Source organism: Carassius auratus, chromosome 13 (assembly GCF_003368295.1).
Source record: "Carassius auratus strain Wakin chromosome 13, ASM336829v1, whole genome shotgun sequence".
Lineage (NCBI taxonomy): Eukaryota > Metazoa > Chordata > Actinopteri > Cypriniformes > Cyprinidae > Carassius > Carassius auratus.
Window position 1 is genome coordinate 10,520,462 of NC_039255.1, and position 21,893 is coordinate 10,542,354.

General features: G+C 36.3%; 1 protein-coding gene across 1 annotated transcript in view; it reads left to right on the plus strand.

Annotated features, from left to right (window-relative positions):
- Nucleotides 1–5,506, plus strand: part of LOC113112614 (O-acetyl-ADP-ribose deacetylase MACROD2-like) — a 289,161-nt gene extending 283,655 nt beyond the window's left edge. Inside the window, exon 6 of the mRNA XM_026278335.1 lies at nucleotides 4,994–5,506. Within this exon, the coding sequence (XP_026134120.1) occupies nucleotides 4,994–5,067 (74 nt within the window). The 3' untranslated portion in view covers nucleotides 5,068–5,506. The remainder of the gene's footprint in view (nucleotides 1–4,993) is intronic.
- The last annotated feature ends 16,387 nt before the right edge of the window (nucleotides 5,507–21,893 follow it).

Below are 21,893 nucleotides of genomic sequence, written 5' to 3' on the forward strand. Positions count from 1 at the left end.
ATGCCCACGGTTTGCCTCTAAAATGTGTGGCATTAGTTTCCCATCAGTCTGCACGCAGCACTGGATATCATAATAGTCACATCCCTGTACAGATCACATGTGTACATTTGCGAAATTGTCCATTACCTTCTCTGAAATACACAGAGTTATGGTGCGTTTTGCTGTCCGGAGGCTTTTAAAAGTAAAGTTTAACTCCGTGAGGCCACTCTTTACAATATCAGCATTCACATTACAGGCTCATTAACAAGAAAAATGGTATGCAATAAAACCAGTCACACTGCAAAATAAACTTCAATTAAACAACCTTATTTTCCCCATTAGAGAGGTTTGCTGCCTTTAGGGGCTCAAGAAGATAACTCTGCTGCTCTCTCTCCATCTGCTGTGGCGAATGAAGCCCCTGTCTCAGACAAACACATTAGCTGGCATCTGTTTGGGGCATCAGCCCTTTTGGTTGAGTGGAAGCCAGAACAGTTAGAGAAGACATAGAAAGGGGTTGCAGGGTTTCCTCTGACAGGGGCATCCCTGGAAATAAGGGCAGAACTTGCCTTTTTGGCATGTGGATGCAAGTGTGATGCCTTGTCAGTTAAGTTGTGACATAACTCTGCATAGCCTGGAAGGATCAGAGAATTATGAAATTCTGGAAATGTTATTGACATTGTTAAAATATTGGTAGTAAAAAAAAAATTATATATATATATATATATATATATATATATATATATATATATATATATATATATATATATATATATATATATATATATATATTTCAACTAGAAATTAACTTTTCTGGGTTCAATGTCTTGAAAATAATAATAACACAAATTTCAAACTAATAATCATGAATGACTGCAAAAGTATCTAATAGTATAATAAATCTCTATAGTACTTATATGTTTTAAAGTTATGCTTGGCTCTTAAATATTTCATTACTAAACATTGTTTTTCAAAGTGAATTTTAAAACCCCTCAGTAATCATGAATGCCTGGAAAAGCCAAGGAAATCCATTGGTTTAAAAGGTGTGGGAACCCTGGGGTTAAACTGAATGTGCTTTTGAATTGAATAGTAAAGGTTTATGTAATATTTGCATGTAGCAAAAATGCATTGTGAATTTTAAAGGTAAAAATATGAGCAAAATGAATCGTGTTGAATGGGCACGGAGCATAGCGCATGCTATTTTAACATTCTGTACATCTTGTTTTCAACATAATTCCCTCATTTTTTAATCAACTTCAACAGCTCTGGTTAAGAAGCAGTTGTGGTGCCCAGGTGAGAATAACAGCAGGTTGAGCTGAAGGATGAATGTTGCCACACACCAGATACACACGTCTGCTCCCAGCTGTCACTTAACCTCTCCACCTTTAGTATGAGACTTGGACCAATAGTTTCAGCATCAATGCAAGCCCTCTGTACATATTTAAAAATGAAACATATTTAAAATCTCTCCTTCAAGAGACTAAATGCAGACATCCAGCATCCCTCTGATAACACAGGATGTGCTAGCCTGCTGGTGAAGCACTGATCTGTTGTATTTAACTGTTATTAGGGCTATTTGCTAATGGCAACATCACTATTCATAAATCATAAATTCAACTTTGTTGTATACTAACTAGTTCTGCACTGTATGTACAGTACAGTATCTTTATGAATACTTTTAATTTGAACATTGATTAGTCTTATGATTTATTTTTCACCCTGTAGATGATAAAACTGGACAAAAATACCATACTAACCCCCATACCAATACCCAGAACACCTTAACGATTCCATTGGAACTCTTTGAAAACAACCTTCATTGCCTTAGCAACTACATAGAAACACTATAAACACCTTGGCAACCACCCATAAAGCCATAACAACCCCATAGCAGCATACTCAAATCCTAAGAATAGCGTAGGAATGCCACTACAGTGCTTTATTAGCAACATCGAAGACCATGGCAATTCCATAGCAATACCTTGGCAAGAACCCACAACTTAGCAACTACTTAATAACATACAGAACATCTTGGCAACCTCCCCCAATACCCTATCAACCACATCGCAACACTTAAAGTACTAAGAAAACACATAGTAACATACATAATACTCTCAGAACACCCTGATAATCGCATTGCAATGCTTTGGGGAACTAAATATTCATATACTCAGTATCTAATCAGCAATACTCGGAAAAACATGGCAACCTGGTAGCATCTGACTACCACATTCAACACCCTAGCAACTGCATAGCAGCAAGCTTAAACACCTTAGAGATGCCAAGGTGGCAACTCTCTTAATTCAAACATTAGTCCATTTTTAATGTCACAAAGCGAAAAATGTCTTACTTGAAAGCTCCTCTGTTGAATTAAACTTTGAAATGAGACAGTTGTTGTGTATGTGTGGCGGTCCAGATGACCCTCTGCCCACCTGAGGATCTACTTACGTATACGATTAATTGGGGAGAATCTAGATGAGGAGGTGGATGGGGTGGAAGGGCGGCAGGAGCGTAACTAAAGGGCCGCGAAAGTGTCAGAAGCTGCATTAGGCCACATCAAGCTCCCATCTTCCCTATGAAAAATTAAATATGAAAATATGCAAATAAGCCCCGCTCTGAGCTCTTATGAAGACTTCCTAGGGCACGCCGCTAACAGACTTCTTGTGATTCAAAGCAGGGCCATTGTTATGTATATTCATATCACCACGCTTTAAGACTCATGGAGACAACGAGGCAGAAAGACCTTTTTGCACTTTGTCTCGAGTGTGATTATGATTAATATTTGACTACGCTTTCTCAACAGAAGTGATCTAATTAATTATGTTGCTCTGATTGACGACGGGCTACACAAGTACACTGAAAGGCGAGTGAGTTTTCAGGTGAAGCTTTTCAAAGACGCCCCCAAAGTTTACACTAAAAAGTGTAACAACTCCTGGAGACAAATTACCCATGTTCAGTCTCTTCTTTAATTGCTGCACTGCTTTTATTTGTACAGTGACCCTTGCATGCTCAATGCTGTCTGTGAAGCTGATGAAACACTCCCCCCATACCGTCCCTTTTAAAGATGAAGCATTAAAGACAGATGGGCGGCATTGTGTGAGTGGAGCTCTTAAGCTTCACACATTTTAGGTGTTGATGTTGTCAGGTTGCAGTGACACACTTTTGTAAAATATTGACCCATCCTCCCATTTATAGATTCCTGTTCTCTCTCTTTCACATACACAGCTGGTGCTTGTGGACACTCAAGAGAATACTGCCACTAGGCCTCTTTGTCTTCCTATTTCCAGACCTTGTCTCCTTTAGGGCAAACCCAGTACATATCAGTGTTTTTCAGGCCTTAAACATCACTGAAATTGAGATCGTAATTACTAATAATATTAGTGAGTTGGTCTAAATCTAAATTGGCTCACGCGCAATAAAGATAATCCTGTTGTTTTTACAAAATAATTCTGTAAAAATTAATAAAAATTAAACATTTTTACAGAACTTCATGTGTATCTTACAGTTTATCAGTAATTTACAGAAAAATATAACATACTAACAACCACCATAATAAGACAGGTGGCAAAAAAAGAGAAAGCAACATGAAGAATTAAAGTTTATTGCATGGTATCCGTTCCACAAGCTGAGGTTTGTACTGATATATACAGTAGAAGGAGCACAGTGTACTCTTCTGGTAAGACACATGAAATCAAAATATTGTTTAACTTCCAAAAAGGTGCATTTAACCATATTTTACTATAAACAGAATCTATAAAAAATATATATTCCAATTTTTCTGTATTGAATGAGTGAACTTAAAAATGAAAGCATTGTTATATTTATCTGTCAAACTGAAATTTGTCACTTTTTTCTTCTTTATTCAGCAGGATTTGTGAAGATATTTTGTGTAGCTGTAGTGTTTTGCAGTATAACCTTGAGCTGCAGTTACTTTAAGGGGTGGTAAATATAACCACTTAAGGGGCGTTACAATACTCGGAGTTCAGCTTCCACCATCTTTTCCTCTCTTTTCATCCTCCTGAGTTCATAGGGCCTGTCTCTGAATGCAGCACACAGTACATATTTTCTGTTGTAATAATAATATTTTCGATTTCTTTGGTGTTTTAACCTTGTAATCTAAAAGTGTCCAGGAAAAGAACATTTATTTATTTATTAACAGTCAAAGTTCCACTTGAAACCAGTTCATTCTTTTCATTCTTGTGTTTTTTTTTTTTTTTTTTTTTGGATTAAGAAGAAAAGCCGCATTCAATGCTCACAATCCCAAACACAACAAGTTATTGTTGTGTTTGGGATTGTGATCATTGAATGCGGTATATGAACATATCCGGTCAATTGTGTCTTCTGTACTGCTTTTCTCCGTGCGTCCTTGACATGAGCCTTTGACTGCCTCACGCCTGCACACTTGATTCGATTAGTACCGAATTATCTCTCCGTAGCAGATGACTTGTTAATGAACAGCAAAGATTCTTTGCGTCCTCTGTGAGTTGCGCTCAATACGGAATCGGAGCCGTTTGCCCTTCTGAATGGCCTTTCTAAACTCATGTGAGGCTGTTTTTGTCGTGAAACTGTCTGAGTGAGTGTTTTGCAGTCGCAAGACTGTAGATGTTTGTGTATGTGGATTTGGGAAATGATGCAAGATATTTCCCTCCTGCTTTTTCTTTGGGCCTCTGCTCCTCAAGTTTGTGTCTGTCTTTCACTCCAGATGATGTCTCTTATCTTTTTCTTTCTCACAGTGTCTCTCTCTCTCTCTCTCTCTCTCAGTCTGAGGCCATATGACTTGCCTTACCTCCAGCACCTTTCTTCTTCTTCAAGAAACTGTGTTCTGCTGGATCTCCAGCATTCCTCATGTCTCCTCCTTTACCTCTGTGCTCCGGCTCCACACTAATAGATTTAGCTGCCAGGCATCAAATCACCCAATTCTGTCCCTCACTGCTCAATTATTTAGATGCCGCTTCCTATGCAAATGATGTGCTATATAGGATATCCTTATCCCTCTTCTCCGTCTCCCTTTCTTCAGGCGGTTATATGTGCTTACACACCAGACAACCTTCAGCCTGGTTGGATTTGACACATGGCGTATTGGGGGGATGAAGAACGCTGTCTCTTTGCGATCCCTCATCTCCCTGTATGTGTGGCTCCATCAAACCCAGACTATTAGAGTCTGATCCAGCTCTTCGTTTGGAAGCTCTAAAACTCTCCAGTGGTTCCCTAGCAACAGCTGGAAGCCGTGTTCCCGTTTTCACTGTATCTCTCTGTTGCCTAGTTACGCAAGCTTAGACACAACCACAACGTTTGATTGCCATCCAGACTTGTGCCGCTTGATTTCAGGCGCTAGATTGATAGACTATAATCATGGAGATGTTTGTTTCAGATAGAGGATGATGGCGCAGCTAGATCTGTGTTCAGTGAATCATTTTTCAGTTACAGACATTTATGTCGCTTTATTTTCTGTTCACTTAAAAGTTATACAGAAGGAATGTACCGATATTAAATATCTGGCTGATACAGATATGCCGATAACTATTTTCTTGTTGTGGCCTATAACTGATAAATGGCTTGTATGAAAATTCTACATTTTCTCAATAATAGAAAAATACAAATACAAATTAAAACATTAAAAATAAGTAATCTTAAATGCTGTAATGATAATATTCACGTTTTTTATATCAACTCTTTCCCCACCAGCATTTAGTTTTTTTTACGTTTTTTTTTTTTTTTAGATTTTGATGATTTTCACAAAAATGTTATGGCCTACAGTATATTTTGCTGTATAAATATTTGAATATGCAGTACACCAAAATAAAGATCAAAGCCTCTACTTTTAAGCAGAAAAATATGGGTTTCATAAAAATGTATATTTTTGAGCACAAAGGTTAGAAAATATATATATATTTTTTTAATCAAAAACTACATCTGGATAATATTCAGTATGATTATAAACCAATTACAGATATATTGTGCATCCTACAATAACACATCCAAACCCGAAGCACATCTCCACCAAGAGTGGTCAAAGGTCAAACGTGCATGTCTTATATCATATTCACAGGCCAACAAACTGAGGCATCTTCTGGCAAATCATATCCAGGGTGCTCATTAAACACCTGTATAAACCTTGTATTTGACATCATGGGTTAAGACTTTGGCCAAGGGCAGGAAGAATTAAGTTGGAAAGTTGAGCTCTAATTAACCCTCATTAAAACAGCCCATCCCCACTGTCATAACAGGAAGCCAGGCTGCTAACAGTGTTCCTCCACCTCGCCACCTGTCAGTGACCTCATTTCCCTTGCTGCCAGTCGGAAACTGCCTCCTGCGTGCCGTGACCATCTCAGCAGAGCCCTGAAATAATAGAGATGATCTGTATTGCTTTTAGTCTGCTTAGAGGGTACAGAGCTTGTTTTGTGGAGTGCTGTTTTAGTAATTGGTGGAGATTAACCCACCTGAGGCTAGAATAGATGGTGAGGATCTGTAATTGAATGGCCGTGCTTCAACTAAACTCAAATCATGATATTTGGAGATGACACAGATGGGTCAACATGGGCCCACAGATGCCTTTTGCTTCACTGCAGGTAAAGAGCCCATTTTCTCATCTCCCCACACAACTACTAAGCCTTACTGCTAAAACTGTCTGTCTCAACATCGTCATATGAGAAAGTTTTTAGTTTTTAGAAAGTTGTGTCCCAGTTTATTACCACAGCTAAAGTTAAAGAGGACATGAGGATCTGACTTGAAGATCTGAGGATATGATGATGTTGAGGCAGGCAGTTTTAGCAGTAAGGCCACCAAAAATGACCCTTTTATACCTGACTTTATACCTGATCAAATATCACGTGATTTCTAAAAAGGCCAGTTTAGCTGCTTCCAAGATGCACTGTAATTTTGGAAACCCCATCAGAGATGGTCACCACGTTCAGTAAATCTGAAGATATTTTTCCTGTGTAAGTACAATCATATTTGTATGATCACATTGAAAAATGCATAAAATATTACAGAAAGAGCACAGTAAGATTATATTCGGTAAAATTACCTAATGAATTTTATCGAATTTATCACGCCCTTTTTTACACTTCATGAAATTAAGCATTTTTTTTTTATCTTTATTAAAGATAAATTTAGATGTCTTTCCAAAAAAAGGACTCCAAAAGAACTTCAAAAGGACACCAAAGAAGCAAATGGTATGAGGAGCCCATGTAAGCACATATTAAATAAAAAAGAAAATGCTATAAAAACAGAATTGTTTAGTATATGTACAGTGTAACAGCAAAGAGCTTTTTTTACATTTTAGGGAAGTCAAGTTACGATACCAAACAGGAACACATGGCGATGCAAAAAAAAAAAAAAAAAAAAAAAAAACCTGAACCAACCACCTGCAATAACTAAACACAGCAACATACACATGACAAGCCTGTGCATGAAACAAAGTGCAATCAGAGCATCAAGAGCACTCATACACACATTAATATAACAGACTCATGCATGCTTTCTGTGCAACTCCACTCGTCTTTACCTTGATTGCAGTCTTCATCCATCAGAACTTTACTAGCGAGACACTGGTTATTCTTATCCAGTCGAGAAAACATAGGTTGCATGTGTTGGCAATCCGTTCAGTCTTTAACTCACACAGCACATGTGACATGTGAGGGCTCGCACTCTTCAGAGACAATCACAGAATATCACAGAGCTTGTGTTTAAAAGCAAAACACACTGGAATGAATAATTCACTGAAAACGCAATGCAAATCTGTGTTCTCTGCAATCTCTGATATAATCAGCCTAGTTTCCTTTATATTTTAGTGCTGTTTTGGATGGATTGCTTGAATGCATTCACTTACTGGATCATTGGACTGAAAACTTTCCCGGAGTTTAGCAGCTTAAAATGATCTGATCACAAGCAGAGAAAAGGGTGACAATAGAAAATTGTGCTTCAGTAAAAAAAAAAAAAACAAAAAAAAAAAAAAAAGTGAAGTGACATTCAGCCAAGTATGGTGACCCATACTCAGAATTTGTGCTCTGCATTTAACCCATCCGAAATGCACACACACAGAGCAGTGAACACACACACACACTGTGAGCACACACCCGGAGGAGTGGGCAGCCATTTATGCTGCGGCACCCGGGGAGCAGTTGGGGGTTCGATGCCTTGCTCAAGGACACCTCAGTCATGGTATTGAAGGTGGAGAGAGAACTGTACATGCACTCCCCCCACCCACAATTCCTGCCGGCCCGAGACTAGAACCCACAACCCTTCGATTGGGAGTCCAACCCTCTAACCATTAGGCCACGACTTCCCAATTTTGCATTAGTTGCTTTAAATTATTTTAACACGTTAAGGAATATAAAATTAATGCGTTAACATTGACAGCCCTAATTATAATTATATTATTATATTTCTGGGGTCTTTTTTATTAAATTAATAATTGTTTTCACCATTAAATTGACAAAGACATTTGTTATAATGTTACAAAATATTTCAAATAAATGTTTGTATGTAAATGTATAGATTGCAAAGTTGTATAATTTAAAATGAATGAATGATATGAAATTAATAAACAATACATTTATATTAATTACAGATAAATTAATGCTGTAAAAAAATCTTTATTCATTATTAGTTGGTCATATCTTATTCAGTAACTAATATTAACAAACTAAATCTATTATCAGCATTACAATATTATGTTTGGCATTTTTCTGTCCAGTGCATAATATGTTTATTATTAATGTTTATTAATGTTACAATTAATGTTATTTTTTTAATTATTCCCAACATTTTTAGTTTCAGATTCTTGAAGGTGCCCTATGTGCCTATATGTTTTTTTTTTCTTTTTCTGGATGATTCTAGCATGGCAGCAAAGACTTGTTTTTCCAAAACCAGTTTTCATGTCCCTCGAAATGCCAGTTCCATCTCTCTCCCTGTTGTTGAAAAATTCTTCTTCAAGCTGCTTCTGCACAACAGAGCGGAGGTGAATTGTAAGGAGGTCATCCGCACACTCAAACTCCCCACAAACCAGGGTGCCGCTCTAGCGCTGCGCTCCACACCTCCGGAGAGCCTGGCACCAGAGCTCGTTCAGGCAGTGGCGGGCGTCTGAGGCGGACCCCTCGCAGCAGAGCCCCACATAATGAAGCGCCCTGTCAAAGCCGTTCTGCTGGATGCGCAGAAAATCTCCATCCAAGTCGCAACATGGGAGAAGGCCGCCAGCCTCAAATTACCGTCCTCGCCAAGAGCCAGCGGTGGGAGAAGTTTCTCTCTGTTAACCCACTCCGATGGGAAGTGGTGACTAGCTCTCCGCTCCACTGAGATGGAGTTAGTGGATCCAGGGCATGGAGCAGAATAGATTCAAAGTTTTTTGAAATGGTGACAGATTTTCACTTTTATTTTCACTCCCTCAGGTAATTTCAGAGCCTGTGTGATGATCCAGAGAAGTTGATAAGGAAGATTCTGGCAAAAAGTTTGTGTTAAATAGGAAAATGAGGAAGTAAACAGCTTTCTTTCAGGAATGACCATTACTTCTAATTTTGGCACCTTCATAACCTTCATTTAGCCTGATGTCAGTCTAAGCCCATCAACTAATCACTGAACAGTCTTCTGGGCTATTAGACATTAGACTCATTCTCATATTAGACAAACAGGATTCGCTAAGGTAAACAGGTTTAGAAGGTGTAAGCAGCGTCTGAGAAATAAAAACCCACAAGTTAAAGGAGCCATTTAAAGTTGGAAACTTTCACTTTGGACATTCGATCTATGATAAGTCTCTAACTTCCCTTGAATTGCTTTAAATTTCCTGCTTGTACTCTAAAAGAAACTGATGGTGTGGTAAATTCAATAAGGGCATCTTAATGGTGTATTTCTACCTCATTTTGGACCCTTTTGACAGAGAAGTGGCTGTCTTCTATGTCTTTTAACATCTCAGGTGTTAAAATAACAGCAAGATTTTAACATAAAGGCTGAGGTCATGCGGTCCTCAAATTTCACATCCCAGAGATTCCTGTCATAGCACCAGTGAACAGATTAAAGCTGAAGAGAGGAGTAAAGTATCGCTGGTGTTGTTCATTCACTGTTCTGACCTTCCAGTCTTGAGTTGTGACTTTATTCATGCTACTGAACAGCCAAGTGAAATACAAATGTGGGACACAACACCTGCAGTGGCATAAACGTGACAGCGATGCACTGTACATTTTTATATTTTATGAGCGGTCTATTTTGTGTACTCTAGTATTTTTAAAATAATTTCTTTAATGATTTTTAATTAATTTATTTCTGTACCCATGCTGTGTGCATTTGATCGATATCAGAACCCAAACACATCTAACTGTTTTAAAATAACTTAACTGTTAACTAAATTATCTTTATTTTTCAAGCAAAATATGAATTTGATACTATACTACCAGCACTGCATTGCAGCCTTTTCTTCAAAAAAAACAAATATGTACTTAATATGTGCACCAACTCTAGTATGGGAGGAAAACTGTTTGTAAATTCAATCAAATCACTTTGTACGTACATTTCTACAAAACATTGATTTTGAGGTATCCAACTTTGCTTTCTTTTGTATGCGGATTATATTTTAAGAACAGTATGATGGCACGGTAATTCTAAAAACATTTAAATAAAGAGCTACCAGCAGATTCAAGGACACAAGGAAGGGTTTGAGTGGACACTCATTAATCTTCGGCCCAACCTGAACCCTCCTCAGATTAATCTGAGGGGGTACTGGAGTCATTTAACATATGGTATTTTTAATTAATGAAGAAAACCAAGGCTGTGCAAACATATTGTGACACTGAATCAATTTAAAGACACTGCTGCTTTCAACCTCTGTTATTGACTGGGTCAAAATTGTTTAGTGATTTAGAGTGATTTTTTTGCATATTTAACAGTCTCTACTGCTGTTCAGATAGCACAATGTATACTGCCCACTCCATACAACAGTAGTATGCTACATTATCACATAACATCATCATCGTCCCACCCCCTACAATGTTAATTATGCTTTTATTATTATTATTATTATTATTATTATTATTATTATTATTATTATTATTATTATTATTATTATTATTGTATTTAAGTTTACTTTAATTATGGTGCATTTTATTCATAAATAACATTTACTGAAATAATTTTCTTAATCACTTATTCTGTCCAGACCAGATTAGATGCTTACAGGACAAGACAGGAATATTAATTTTAAAGGATTTTTTTTTTTTTTTTTGACTGTACCAAGTGTATATTCTAAATAGTAGAAGTAGTATGTAAACTATTATGAACTGGAGGAATCAGTTTACCCCAAGCTTTTTTAGACCGATACAAACAAAAATGAGCGCAAATGCATTTGCTAATTAAACGACGTGGCGCTGGACGGGAAAATGCGCCGGACTGAAACTAGCCTTGTGTCGCATTGCGCCGGGTGTATGATAGGGCCCATAATGTTACTTCATTGTGTGTGAGTTTAAGAATATCTAAGCCTGTGTGTGCAGACAAGAACAAACTGTAAAGATAGATAGACAGGGAATAGAGATTTTTGGGGCTACTAAATGTTTTGGCTGAGTGACAGCTCTGATGTTATGCATTGTTTTCTGAGCTATTCATAATTTCATTTCCTGTGTGCACGGCTGCTTCGAGCCCCGGCCTAACTCACTGATGTCAATGTCAGATGCATCGTCTGGACTCTGAACAAAAGACAGAGAGAAGCGTGCCATTCTTTCCTTTCCCTTTCTCTTTCAGTGTTTTTTTTATTGATGCTCGGGATCACATTTGTGTTGTAAAACATCACAAACTCTGGAAGAATCTGGAAAATCCTCTGTCAGCTGAGCTCACGATTGTAAGACAGTTTCAAAGTTTATTTCAGACCACTTATTTCATGCTTAACCCCCCATCAGTCCCCTCAGATCAGATGCAGAGCATTAGGAGAGTAGTGCTCAAGTACTCTATTAGCGCTGGTGTTATATGAATCAGAAAGCGAGGCAGATCTAAAGGTCAGAGATGAATCTGATGGCTGCTGGAGAAGCTCTTTAGATGCTCTGCTTGAGTGTAAATCATTCCCGTGAGTGCTGAGGGGGATTGTGCTGGCAGAGTCTTCCTGCTTACTGATAGCCATTTGATGCTAGAAGACCCATAGCTTCCAAATGTACCATCTTAAAACTTTATCTTCTGATGTACCACATAGGTTTTCCAGATTAACTGCATTCTGCAAAGCAGCACTGTATTGATATTCCTCAAAACATAAATGTTTGTTCTAAATGTGTAACCCTAATCCAACATCATGTTCCCCATAGACAAGTAAGGAGAAAGGAATTTGGTATATACAGCAGTGTTCATTTTGGTTGTATCATGATAGACACAGATTTAACTGCAGTGATGCACATGCCTTTATGCTAAAATGAAATAAAACCACTTTTCATAAAAAAAAAAAACGGGTTGCACTTTATTTTACAGTATGTGTACTTACATGTACTTATAGTGTACTTGGAGTGCATTTATCTAAGAAAGTTCTTGTAATACAAGGTAACTACGTGGGGTAGGGTTAGGTTTAGGGGTAGGTTCAGGGTTAGTACCTAGTTATTACATAATTATTGTAATTACAATAATAAGTACATAGTATGTACATGAGGAACAGGACTGTAAAATAAAGTGCTACCAACTTGTTTACCATATTTTTCATTCTTTCAAGCAGACATATTTATTTCTATAAATACATTTAGATTAATCTTTAGGGATACTAAAGTTAGCAATAGCAACCTAATTTGGCTGCTGTCCCTTTAAAAACGAATGCACAGCTGCTATGGATGTACTGATACACATTCTCCCTACTGCTTACGTTCACTGAAGACATAGTCTATTCAAATCTGTTTGTGAATACTCGTCAGAACGGACAATTGAACATAATTTTGTGTGTAATTCTATAATCATGCAATGCGAAAGATTACTCGCTCGCTGTGAGACATGCTTTCTGTCTGCATCTAATCTCCGAACCACGCAACAGATTTCGTTCTGAATGAATCTCTTCTCAAATCGTTCCTCCCTAACATTTTTACCTCATTTTTATTTGTTGACGAATATGTCAATAGATGACATTCGTTGGTGTCTTGTTGTCGTACGTGAAATTTTTACAAATACAAATATTTTTTTAAAGATTAGCTTTTTATTACCTCACCGAAGTAGCATTTATTTATTTGATCCCAAAAAATGTGAATATTATTGTGAAATAATAATATGGTTTATTTTATTTTTATAATGTAATATATTCCAATTGTAAGCAGCTATTATTTCACTGTCACATAATCCTGATCCCTCACTTTTGAACTGTAGTATGGTATGTTTTTTCGCATCCTACTAATTGACATAAAGTTTTTAGCTTACTACCAGGGAATTCAAACCTACGTTTCCACATTTCCTACACCACACCCCTCATCATTATGTTTGGGAATTATATTTGTCTATGTAGTTTTGGCCCTCAGCGCAAACAGTGGCCTCTTGACAGATAAAGATAAATGAATATTCTTTTGCACATTCATTTGTACAATAGCTTCTTTCTTGAACAATTATGTGTGAAGGGAACTCAAGTCAAACCAAAAGTGTATTTAACTTCAGCCTCCAGACTAAATAACACTATTGAAGTGTTAAGACACTTTTTACAGACCACACGCACTGAGATGAGAGCGGAGTTTCTTCTGTAGCTCAGTAACCACTCTCTCTCATTTTCCCTCACTCTCACACACGCAACCAAATTATCCAATCAAGCCTACATATTTGTGCAGCGGTAAAGAATGAGGGAGAAGCATCTGGCTCCTATTTCCAAATTACTCTTCAAACAAGAGGCTGTTGTCGGGGTGTGGTTCACCCAGAGAGTTTTGGGAGATCGGTCACTCCCATGTGACCATCATCTCGCCCCACGCCACCATCTGTGTTTGTTTAACCTGGGAAAATGGCTGAAATCAGTGTCCATTGCCAAGATCTTTCACATCTGCCAAACCATCATATGTTATTTCACGCTATTAATATTGGTCAGTGGAAAGATAGAGCTGCCAGTGATGATCTGGTGTCTGCTTGCTTATCTGATGCATGCAAGCAATGCAGCTGGAATGGAGACAGCCCTCAGGCCACGACTTCTGACGGCTTTTTCTGATTAGATCTTATCTGTGACTGTTGTTCAATGAAGTCTGGTTGTGCCTATTACACATTTTAGACCTTTAGGGGAAATGTTTACAAATAAAAATTCAGGAGAACATGTCTAATGGCTTGTCTTTATCCTTCTCACAAATGTCAATTTTTTTTTTATTTAATTACTATTTCTGAGACATCACTGGCAAAGTACCTAATTTATAACATAATATGTTTGAATGTAAACATATATATATTAGTGCTGTCAATCGATTAAAAAAAATTAACTAATTAATCGCACAATTTTTTAAAATTAATCGCGATTAATCGCAATTAAAAGACTGAAACTTTTTGGATATGTAAATGTAAAATGTAAATAATTAATGTAAACTCAAGACAAAGAAACTATTTAAATTCAAAATATGATTGTTTATTGGAATTTTTGTTTAACTTGTAACACAGATTTTCTCATGTAAACAACATACCTGCAATAAACCATCAATATCCTCCAAATTAACTGTGGGCTTGAAAGCCATATTTATTACAGAAATAAAAACACAGGCATGTAAGTACCATTTGAATTTCAAAACAATCAATGCCAATAAAAAACAAAAATGATTTCCATGTTGAATTCTAAGTGGACTGCAAAAAAATTCCAAAGTATAGTCATTGCCAGTGCTTTAAGTGGGCCGGTAGCACCGGTACTCAGTACCGCCACTTCCAAATATAGCTCTTGAGCGTACCGCCACCTCTCCGTGCGCCCAGAACGTGCTTGTAGCGTACCGGTACGCTCATTTGGACATCTGTTTTAATAGAGGTTTTAATCTTTTACCTGCACTGCCGATTTTCAGAGCGCCCTTCACAATGCAAGCTTCCTAATTCATCCCACCCAGAGCAGAAACTACATTACCCATTCACCCTTAAGTTATACAAGTGAATAGCGCATGTGTCGCTTTTCCCACTGTTAAGTGTCAACAACTCAAAGTGGCCGGAGAAGGTGTGTGAAACTCGTTGTGAGTTATACTAAAGCAAAATTTTGAGTATTTATTGTCTGATAAACATTAAAAACTGTCTGCGGAGGTTGAGTCGTCCTGCAGCCCCCGCTGGATGCTCATTGGCTGCAGCATCTTTTTTCTAAGTTCTAAAAAAATACCGTAGACGGCAAGCCACAAATTTAGATATTCATTTATCTAATTAATCTATAGCCTATGCACAAAGACAATATGATCTTTTTGTCCCCTTTTTGTTTTAAAGCTTGATGAAGAGAGAGAGCGCAAGTTGCTGAAGCTGAGAAGGACAGTGATGCACGCGCACAGGAGTGATTGACAGTTCGCGGCACTGGGTACAAAAAATACTCCACTACACAATTATTTCGTTATTTTCGTTTAAGCTTATTAACGTTAGCGTTATAGAAAGGTCTGATTTACGCACTGTTACAGTCATTGTTTTTTTTTTTTTTTAAACAATGACATTTGAGTTCATGATTTTAATGTTGCTGTTTCTTGTGGCAGACTAAATGAAGAGTAATGTTTCTTGTGGCAGACTGAAGAGTAATCCGGCAGAGTTTTATACTGAAACTTTCCGTCTAAAAGTCCTTCCTTGGTCTTATCCATATTTCTCTGCACGTTGAACACACATAGGCCACAACTGGAAATAAAAAAAACTGCAACCGCGTTAATTGCGTTATTTTTTTTTAACGCGTTAAATATTTCAAATTAATCGAATGCGTTAACGTGCTAATTTTGACAGCACTAATATATATATGAGGGCTGTCACTAATGATTATTTTGGTGGTTTTGTAATTGGTCGATTACTCTGACGATTGAGTAATCGGATAATTTTGTGGTTATAAAAATGTATCCAAACAAACATTAGATTTTAAAATGGCTTAAAATACATATATAATAGAAATGAGGCAGTAATAATTGTTTCAAATAAAATATCAAAAGCGTGTATTCATATGCTTTTATTGAACAAAACCATTGAAATACATAATGTAATAAAACAATATAATCATAACTGTATATTTTGTATCAAAAGCCTGCAGAGTGCCTCAGCAGCCTGACGATATTGTTCACACTTTACTGCGTGATCTAATCCTTGTTAAATATTGACTAAACAACATTTCATTCGAATGTCCACTTAATCTTTAATATCAAACCACTTTATATGATTGAAGTGCTACAGCTACTGTCATTTCTTGAACAAGAACATGTGGACATCAAAACATGCACACATGGCATATTTGAAAAGATAATGATGTATTCACCTGTGCTAATGTAGGTTTATACATGTTTTACCTTATAAATCAGATAGAGTGGTGCACATTGTTCCCAGATGAATGTTATAAGCAACTCAGACTCACAGCATATGCGAAGATGGAGTTTGAGACGGTGTGTGCATGTAAATGATAACTGTTTGTGTGGAGCAGCATTTACTGAACGGAGCCACTCTGAGATGCTCTTAACCCACATGCATACAAATAAAGTGCATATTAAACCCACAGTGTATATATTCATTTAACTGAATCACAGCCTTTGTGAATTCACAATAGCACTATGCTTTATTATGATTTTAAATGGTTAAAATGTGGGACAGAGAGCCACTCATACGACTGACATCTCTGAATAGGCTTCTGAGGGTGGTGTGCTATTTATTTGGATGTTGCCCACTCCTGAGCCCTGTCACCATGAACACTGATTGATGGGAGATTTCTCAGGACTCACTGCTGATTGGGTGGGGTAGGGATGTAGAGCTGAGATGGGGTCCGCTGTCCTCTGGACAGACCATCATTTCAACACGGGGCTGTTGCTGGCTTGAGCCGCAAACTGCATGGATATTCTGTTTGTTACCAACAACAGCTTCCCATCCCAAACACATCATTTCTTTCTCCTGAAGCATGAACAATTATTTCAAGGGAGTCTTTGTTGCTTGCTAAAAGCTATTACCACTTTATCTAAAGTAATGCTTCTTTTACAATTGTAAAACTCAACCTTGAAAGAAAAAAAAAGAAGCTAAGACAACCAACTCTCGATTTACTCTAAAATTCTAATTTAGAAGGAAAAAAAAGCAAAGAGAACAGAGGTTTCTCTTGAAGGGTGGATAAAGTACAGGAAATGCAGTAAATGTGCTTGAGTGCCGGGTAATGATGATGAATACAAGACATGGACTATCTGCCAAGTCCGGCTGATGAGCTGTCTCATTCATCATGTGGCTCACAGTGGACGTGTGTATGTGCAGGGGCGGCAGCAGTTTGTTTTGATTAGCCACGTAATTAAAGTGGAATGACAGTCAATGAAGAAGCAGTTTGAATGACAGTCTTGCACTGATTGTAGATGATAAGTCGATGGAGCATTGATGATGGGGAGAGAATGATCTTGATTCAGCAGACGCCGTGAGGGCTCCCATCTCCTCACCCGTGACATTGATGGTATCGCTGTCCAGGTTGATGCGGAAAACCTGGCATCTTTTTTTCTTCCCCTCATCTTAATCGACTCATTTCTGTTCTCATGAAGGAAGACAGTTCTACCTTCCAAATCTCTCACTCACTCATTCATTCATTTTCTTTTCTCAGATTCTCAGACTATTTATTTATAACAATACTTCTGTCTTGTTTATTTGACTTGAAAAGATTCGTTTGTCACGTAAAATTGCAAAATGTATATTCTAAATCAAATTTTTATAGTTTGCTTTAAAATTATTTTTAGATGTAGATAATGGCTAGTTGTGAAATAATCTCTTTTGTTAGGGTCATCTCAAGCAGTCAATGAAAACAATTCAAAATTGGTTTAAAATGATTAATTATTGATTCATCCTGAATTTAAATGATTTTCTTTTATATATATATATATATATATATATATATATATATATATATATATATATATATAATTTATTTATTTTCCAATAATCACACATTACTGGAAAGGTCATGGAAAAGTCGTGAAAACGTGTTAGTCAAAAAGCGTGGGAAGCTTGTATTTATCAGGTATGGATAACACAACACATATTTTAAATTAAAAAGTTGAACATACCATCTTTTTTTTATCTTTCTTGAAAGCACTTTAGATGGAAGAGAATAAAAGAAGAGCCGTTCCAACTTTTATTGGATGCTACCCGTTATGATCGCACTGATCTTTTGATCGAATCCAGACCAGGAATTTTCAGCTTCTCTGAGTTCATCCGGTTCTCACTGCAGTGGTTTGGAGCTGCAGGATGTGCAATCCTAACATCATAAAGTGTAATGAGTTATTTTACGCAAGGTCTGATAAATGCTGCCGTGTGTTGGAGGGAGTGGATGATGATGATGATGAGAGTGACATTCTGTGTCCTCTGAGGAGAAGGGAGTGCTAGTCCTTTCTTCTCAGTAACGATTTATTTAATGTCTATTTGCTATTTATGGACTTTATGATTGCAGTCTCACATAATGTTTTGAGGCGTGTGCCATAAATTCGTTTTTATGTATGTCTGTGTGTTGTGTTTTTCCTGAAAGGTTTTCACATTTGACTTCATGGGTTAGTATTGGTTTAAAATTCTACTTTGAACAATATTAATGCTGCACTTTTACACTGCTGTTTATAAGTTTGGGTTCTATTAAGATTTTTAAATCTATTAAGAAGTCTCGTTACAAAGGCTCGCCAAAGAAAAAAAGAAAGAGAGAGAATAAAAACAGTAATAAATGAAATATTATTATACAGTAGTTTAAAATAACAGTTTTCTTTTCAGGATTCCTTGATGAATAATAAGATCAAAAGAACAGCATTATGTGAAATATGTATTATTATTATTTTGTAAGGCTGGGCGAAAAATTGTAATCTTGCTTTTTTTTCAAAACGTTTGACCGATTCTTGATTTTTACGATTTTTTCACACATGAAGGTGTCAACATGATTTAAATATTAAACAAATCACTTGTTAAATATCTTTTCCTACTACAACATCTTGTACAAACTTGTCTTATACATATGATATGTTCAGAAATAATGCAAGGAAAATGTTAACATTGGCACATTGTCAGAGTGTCTAATTCTAACTTTTGGTAATATTTCTATTCAAAATCACGATTCCTCGATTTATAAAAATAAAACCGTGGCAAAATATGAATACAACTTTTTTGCTTAATATATAGTTGTATGCACCACGTTTATGGTGTTTTTAATGTTTTTGTGTCATTTTGAAGCTTGAAAACCCATAGTCACTATTCTGTTGTATGTCTAAGAGCAGCAAAACATCTCCTTTCATGTTCTACAGGACAAAAGTATAAGATTTTGGTACAAATTATGACCCTTGTCATGTTTGTGTGTCCCATTGCTTTAAATCTATTCAAAACTGTTGATGATCTGATTTTCTTTAGATTATATTGAGAAGATGTAAGGTTATCAGTCCTCAGCCAGAAAGGGATTTACACGTCCTTTAATTGCTAGCATTAGCTAAATGTTTCAGGCTTGTGGCATGTTTTGTTGAATAGCGGCTTGCATTAATCTTTTGACCAGCCGCATCTTCCTCCATCAATTCAGCTTTTAGAGCATCTTAATTGAAATGGCTGCTAATTTATTGAGTGAAAAGAGCCTCTTCTGTCTCATCAGACTACCACAGCTGTGTTTCTTACACATGCGAGTAACCAAGTTTACTGAATGACAACTTGAATTTGCTTATTATTCGAAAAAAAAAAAAAATGTTTTATTAACATTTTACAATGTTAAGTGAATAAAAAGTGCTACAAGGAAACATAAATAGGTTAGCAAAGCCTTAGTAACACCATAATAAAACGAAAGACAGATTTGCGTGAACAAGATTCAACCACTGAAATTCACCACAGGAAAGAATATTAACATGCCACTTGTGCAAACCCTTTCAATGTTGTTAAATTAAATCTCTCATTCTCAAAGAGCCACTGGCTAGAGCAGATTTGTGTCTTGCTATCCCCGTGCATGGTCAGAAGTGGCCGTGGCATCGCAGCCAGATCATTTACAGCATGGCGAGCTTTATAAAGCAATAGCAGCCAACTCTGACACACAGAGAGTACCCACCAAGCCACAGTGCTACAAAAATGTAAAGCAAAACATAAGACTGGAAGATTTCTAAATGAAATCGAAAAAGTAATGATCGTTTCAGACAAACAGAAGCCCATTGAGACTATAAAATGGGGATAAATTGAAAACAAGTTGAGAAAAATAATAAAATTGAAAGCAAGTTTCTGGAACAGCTGAGTGATATATGGTTTATTCGCAATGTTTTAATGGGGTCAATATCACTGTAGGGTGCCTTTTGGTGTCCTGAACATAAATAACTCATTTGCCATGATAACTCAACATACAAATGACTATGAAAGGTGTGTTATATTAGGCTAAGTATTTTTATTCATAACAGAAGCATTACTTTACATTACTCTTTAGATACATTTTCAATATTTTCTTTAGCTTTGTATGAGAGGATGTATGTTGTTTTGCTATGTCCCAGGCACTGCTCATTAAATTTGAATTAGTCAAATCAAAAAAAAAAAAAAAAAAAATATATATATATATATATATATATATATATATATATATATATATATATATATATATATATATATATATATATATATTTTTTTTTTTTTTTTTTTCCTGTTAATATTTTGTTACATAAGATATTACTCAAATTGAGTGTATTGATCATTTTGTAATAAAAACAATATTTTTATTGAATAAAAAAGAAGAGTTTGTCCATGTCCCTTGAATGGTTGACCACCCTGTCGCATTGCGGAATCTGTCCCTTTAAGAAGAAGCCATCACCATTTGTGACATCATTACAACAGATTTTTTTTTATATCTTCAGTGGCAGGAATTTCAACTGCTGAGGTGAGTAGCAGCTGACTTTTCAACTGGCAAATTTTCTTCATATGAGTTTGCTTACTTGTTTTGCCAAAGCTTAACATGTCCACCCTGTTGCCATAAAATATACAGGAAGTGATTAAAATACAATATTTTCAAAATATGTAAGTTTAAATATACCAAATTCTCTTCAACAACCAGACTAACAATTTAGCTAGTCACAGTTTGTTGTAAGGTAATATGCTAATTGAAGCTCAAAATGTCCACCCTGTCGTTGTTACAAAATGTCCACCCTGTCGTTGTTACAAAATGTCCACCCTGTCGGCCACTTAAACTCGATGGGGTGGACATACACATGACAGGGTGGACATAGCATTCATTTGTAGTTAATATTGCAATTTATAGAAATGTTATATTACATTTTATAGAAACATCTGCTGTAGATAATAGTTGTAATAAAAAAATATATATCAACGTGATTGAGAAAAGAGATTGAGATTTTTTAAGTTGAATAAATGTTTTTCTGTGTCATATTTTGTGTTTTGCTTTATGTGTCCACTCCGTCGTGGGCTCATCCACCCTGTCATCTTGGTATTTTTAAATAATATTTAAAATAATAATGTAATCATACCTATATAATCCATTGGGCTAGGTGTGGGGGCAATAACATGCAAACAAAAAACTGTGTCCAAATATTCAAATATTTCTCCAAATAAGAAAAAAATACATGTGCGAATGGTATGAGTTTCTTTAAAAAAAAAATTGTTTACATAAAATATTTTATGTATTTATAATTAAAAGCAAACAAATAATCATGTTTAGGAAAGGGACATCATACCTTTCAGAAAGTATAATTTGTATCTTAATAGTGCAATGAAAACATATTTAACTGTAATTTATATGTCCACGACAGGGTGGACATATCTATGCTTTATGCTCTAAAAAATGGCCCATAATTAAAAAAAAAAAAAACATTGTGGGAGCTCAGATAATATATTTATTATAG